The sequence below is a fragment of the Engystomops pustulosus genome, chromosome 2 (genome assembly GCF_040894005.1).
Source record: "Engystomops pustulosus chromosome 2, aEngPut4.maternal, whole genome shotgun sequence".
Classification (NCBI taxonomy): domain Eukaryota; kingdom Metazoa; phylum Chordata; class Amphibia; order Anura; family Leptodactylidae; genus Engystomops; species Engystomops pustulosus.
In genome coordinates this window covers 17,802,624-17,808,103 of record NC_092412.1, presented here as the reverse complement: position 1 = coordinate 17,808,103, position 5,480 = coordinate 17,802,624, and the positions used below count along the sequence as shown (strand labels likewise).

At 41.5% G+C, this 5,480-nt stretch overlaps 1 protein-coding gene across 1 annotated transcript; it reads right to left on the bottom strand.

The window, feature by feature from the left end:
• Positions 1 to 336: 336 nt before the first annotated feature.
• Positions 337 to 1,260, bottom strand: LOC140117008 (odorant receptor 131-2-like). Its single transcript, XM_072133439.1, has one exon. It carries the CDS (start codon positions 1,258 to 1,260, stop codon positions 337 to 339), a length of 924 nt encoding a protein of 307 aa, XP_071989540.1.
• Between the last annotated feature and the right edge of the window lie 4,220 nt (positions 1,261 to 5,480).

The window sequence follows — 5,480 nt, the reverse complement described above, 5'->3', positions numbered from 1 at the left end:
CTGGACATTGTAAATGTAAGGGCACCATTTGTATATTGTCAGGGTGAGTGTACTGTCTAGAGATGGTCAGGGTGAGTGTACGGTCTGGATATTGGTGTACCAATGCTATTACACTACATGATAGTTGTATGTAGGGCGGTGTAGGTTGGCACTACATGGTATTATTTGGATTCTATAAGCATTTAGCATTTAGAGGCTATGTAGGCATGACATCATATGGTGTATTTTGCACTGTTTGCCAGTATTTAAGTATAACCATGTATCACTAATATATATTCATATGTGATATATCGCCAGGTCTAAGTAGCCTAACAAACTTCCTGGCCTATATAGAAATTAATTTTGGACCTGTTTTTGGCCCTTACAGAACACAAATCTTTTCATGTGCTTACGAAAAAATTCGTCCTTGATTCCATAAATAAAAGGACTGAGAAACCTTGGAAGACACATGAAGAAGCAAAAGTTGATGATCAGTAACAAAGTCACCTGTTCTTTAAGTAACATCTCTACAATGACATAGCTAAAGGCCGTCATACATAACAGTAGCTGAAGGGCGTGAAGCATGACCGTCTTCCCAGCCTTGATGGCAGACGCCTTACTAGAACCAACCTTTAGAGCAACCATCATGATCCTGATGTAGGTCAACAGGATGATCAGTCCCACCAGGGAAAAAGTCGAGATGTAGATGACGTCTCTGATTGTGTTTTGTGCTGGGGTGACCCGGAAATAGACCCGAACACAAGCTAGATTACGCAAGAAAAAGCTGTGATCTACCAATACAAACAAGATAATGAAATCAACAAAATTAGGAATGAGCCCGATGGCCCAAACCACTGAGATTGCAATGTTGGTTCTTTGCATTGTACAAAAGTCTCCGTGTCTTAGTGGGAAACATATGGCAATATAACGCTCCAAGGACATGACAGCGAGGTTGTATGGAGTGACCTTCATGGATGAAGAGGACACAGTGATCACAATGTAACAAAATGGCGCCGGGAAGGTGACAGGAAAAAAAGAGGCCAGGAAGAGGAAAAGGCTGGAGAGAAGATATATGAGATCAGTGATGAGCATGTGGGCAAACAGGACGTAGCGGACTTCTTCTCGAGCAGATGGGCTGGTGAAGTAGATGAACAACATAACAGCCATGATGTAGAGGAAGACCACAAAGCTACAAAGGGTTATCCCTAAAAGGATCTGGTCCAAGACTGTCCTGCTGAAGACTTGGGTTATGTTCTGCTGGGGAACTGTGATGTTTACCATAATCCAGGATTTATAGACTGAAATGGAAAAAATTCACAGGTCACAATCTAGAAACACAGATTCTATAGAACTGAGGACAATCCAAACCATTGAGTGATATCAACATCTCCGAACAAAATGACAAGTGTGAAGTTTTCTTTAAAATTGTTATCTAACCTTCACAGGACGGTAATCTCCATTAATCTCCCTTAAGGGGTTGTCCGAGTTCTTGAAAAAAAGCTAAAAGTGGCCGGGACAGGGCTGCTTAAAAAAAATAAAGTCCTACTTACCTTCCGGTGCCCTCCGGTATCCAGCGCTGCTGTCACTCCGGTCCGGGCGCCATGTAAACAAACATGGCCGCCCGCTGGACTCAGTTCCGGCCGGACCCGACAACCTTCCGGCCCCCATACGCAATGCTGTGTATAGGGGCTGATAGGCGTGCCCTGCCTGGATACCGGAAGGCACCGGAAGGTAAGTAGGACTTTATTTTTTTTAAGCAGCCCTGTCCCGGCCACTTTTAGCTTTTTTTCAAGAACTCGGACAACCACTTTAATTGGATGACCATTGGCTACATGCACAATGGCGTGTGCCCGAACGGCTATGGTCGGGCAGGCATAGGTCAGCTGCGATGGAGAGGAGGAGGGATGACATGTCCTATATTTTCCCAGTGTACAGAGCAGTAAGGTGCCGTACGTGTGGCCATTGCTTTCTATGGGGAACGTATGTAGGGCCGCAAGCCTGTGGCCGTACATACGCCCCCCCATACGGTCGTGTGAATGCAGCCTTAGTTTTATATTTTATCTATACATAGATGACTCTAATATTTTCTGCTTCTAGACCACCGACTATCTTGTCTTCATGACTGATGTCACCATATCTTTCTTCACTTCCTCTTCCATATGGTCAAAGGCAACTCCCATCTTTCTCCCATATTTTAACTATGGGCCACTTGTTCCTAAATGCATCAAAAAATTCCTTGGTGTATAAATTTTGCATAAACAAACAGTGCAGAGTATATGTATGAAAATGGGACTCTTTCTGCTTGTCTATATGTAACGTTAGGTTTTAGCAATTGATTAGGTTCTATATTTTATTCTTAGTTGTCTCAGAGCTGGGGACAGGAGACTAGCTGCTATGATGTCTCCCATATACCAAACACAGAAAGTTGCAAAGAGCCTGTTTCAAAATCCTTTCACCCTTACTGAGAATAAACAGCTGGAGCATGCAGGATATAATAGAGAAGTAATAGCCTATACTAATCTCAATAAAGTTCTAGTTGGTGAGATAGGAAACTTACTATTATCTCCAGCAGCATCTGTCTGTGCCTGTGTCTCCCCTCCATCACTTATCAGCATCAGCAGGATATAGTATTATATAGAAGTACAGTACTGACCTCAATTAAGAGAATATAGCCCAAAAGGTGAGATAGTAAACTTAATGCTATCTCCAGCAGATTATGAGGGAGATTTATCATTAGGCTGGAATTGTTTTTTAGGTGCTCTTCTGCATATCATATCTATCATAGTGGCTCAAACCTCTGCAGTGTATTTGTGAGGATACCTGGAGGGTACTGGAGTATTTTTGCAGTTTTTTCAGGCTCTATTTAATAGTAAATCAAGAAACAACATCTGGAAGCCGGCAAAATACTAAGATAAATAAGGCACAAACCTGGATTACCGTTATGTGGCGAACTCCTGCATGCAAAAAATGTTCAAAAAAACAACAAAACTATCTAACTAACATAAATCCCCCTATGTCTATTTCTATGTCTCCTCTCTATCACTCAGGATCATACAGGACATTATAGAGAAGTACTGACCTGTACTGATGGGAATAGGGGTTTCATAGAAACTTACTGTAATCTCCAGCAGCCTCTCTATGACTCCTTTTTCACTCAACAGGATGGTATAGGACATTATAAAGAAGTACTTACCTCTACTGATAGGATTAAAGAAAAAAACTATTAAGCAGACTAACAAACTTATGATGTCACTGACCTCTTCTTGATCCAGTCATGATCTGCAAAAATGACCCTCATACAACACAAATATTCAGGTCTTTGCTCCTAATCTCGTTGACTTAGTTTAAGTCTTTTTCTAAGGGCCCGATTCGCGTTTTCCCGACGTGTTACCCGAATATTTCCGATTTGCGCCGATTTTTCCTGTATTGCCCCGGGTTTTTGGTGCACACGATTGGATTGTGGCGCACCGGCGCCGGCGTGCATGCAACGGTAATAGAGGGTGTGGCCAAACAATAACCCAACGGGAAAAAAAAGTGCTTACCTTCACCCAGGATGGCTCGGTGAACTCCAGTGCGTTCCGATGCTCTTCAGCACAACAGCGACACCTGGTGGACGTCGGAGGAACTTCCTTAGTGAATCGCCGGAAGACCCAAATCCACCACAGAGAACGCACCGCTGGATCCCGAATGGGCCGGGTAAGTAAATCTGCCCCAATGTTTTTCTTCGTACAATTCTGCAGTGAAGAATTTATTTTAAATTTATAAATTGACCCTATAGGCCAAATGTAATTTACATTTACAAGCACAGGATTAGGATTAAAAAGTATATCAGATGGATTCATGGACTTTAGATGGAAATTGACTCAATAGGGTATAGAGTTCGCAAGGTCGCAAAGAACCCGTTGGGGGGAGACCATAAATTAAAATATGAGGCTCCCTGAGGCACTCGGGTGGTGTAGCCTGAGCTCCCCAGGATAATTTGGATAACTTTTATGCCTCTGGCATTCAGAACAATCCCTCAATTAAACTTTGACCTTCAGAAGCCCAAAAGACCCATTTATTCTTCTCTTTCATTATAAAAAAAGACCTTCCACACCTTGGTAATCAATTTTCTCTCAATCTTATACCAGTTTTGGAATGTGGAGCCCAAAACTGAGGCCAGAGTGTGGTCTTACAAGAGGTCCTTTTTACGTTGGGTCCATGAGTTGCTTCTCTCTAGAGGTTCTCAGCACTCGAGCTATCAAAGATCACAGCTTCTAATATATAATGACATGATGTTAGGCCAAGGTTTCATTTTGGATATCTTAGGAGAAGACTTGGAGTAGATGTCTTCTCAGATACGTTGAAAGGGGCAATGTTCAAGCACCTCACGCAAACACCTGATTTTTCTAGAGTTGATTCTGACAAGACATCAGTGACCATTCAAAAAAGTGTGAGCTTAGACTATGGTGACAAGAAGGAGTCCCAGGGATATCCCAAAGACACAACCTCATAATGGTTGAAGACATCCAAGGAATTTAGGAATAAGTCATTGGAAAGACACAGATCTCCCAATCATGTTGCTTGAAAATGTATATTTTAGGTTATTTACGCTGGTCAAATGAAAATCCTAAATTAATATAATTTCATTGTGGATATAATACAACTCTAGTCATAAGGAACATGTATGAGGGTTACTACTTACAGTAAAGCAGAATGTCATGGATCGACCCTTCTTCAGTCTGGGCATCAAGAACATCCAAGCTTTGTTCATCTACATTGGTATTTATAGCTTTCCATCATCATTAGCTTATACCTTTTGTATGATTTCCATAGGTGTCATCTTTTTCTCCCTTGATACATCATGCGTTGTGTAATATTGCGCCTGAGTGAGCAATGAAGAAATAGTTGACTGGTTTTAATTGTCCTCATTAGACACCCATTAGTTCTCATGCATTGATTGTAATCCTGTGGTAGACGTGAAACTTTGCCCAACTTTAGAACTAGATATTGAAACATCATATAGCATATACACATCACATATACACACATACAGCAAACACATACATGCATACAATACCATATACAGACATACAGCAAATACACACACTACACTCACATACACCATATACTCACACCATATACACACACATACAGCATACATCACATATACACACACTTATAGTTCATATACACATATCATGTATACACACAAACAGTACCATATACAGACATACATCATATACAATATACACACACATACAGAGTATACAGTAGGTGGCAGGAAGTAGAGATGAGAGATTCGAGTCATGTTGTTTTGCTGTCCCCTCTCTCAACATTTCTTATTTGAGCTGCCGACTCAGTTTTGTACTGTGGAAGATGTGCACTATACATATCATGCTGTACAATGTGCTGTATAATATGCATATTCAGGTGCATATCCCCCATTCTTTAGACCCTGACCAGATGTTGGTGTCCCCTGACACTGTGGGTCCCACAGCAGCTGCTACCCCTGTATTTAT

Coding starts and splice junctions, on each gene's coding strand:
- LOC140117008 (XM_072133439.1), bottom strand. CDS start 1,260: ATGGTAAACATCACAGTTCCCCAGCAGAACATAACCCAAGTCTTCAGC.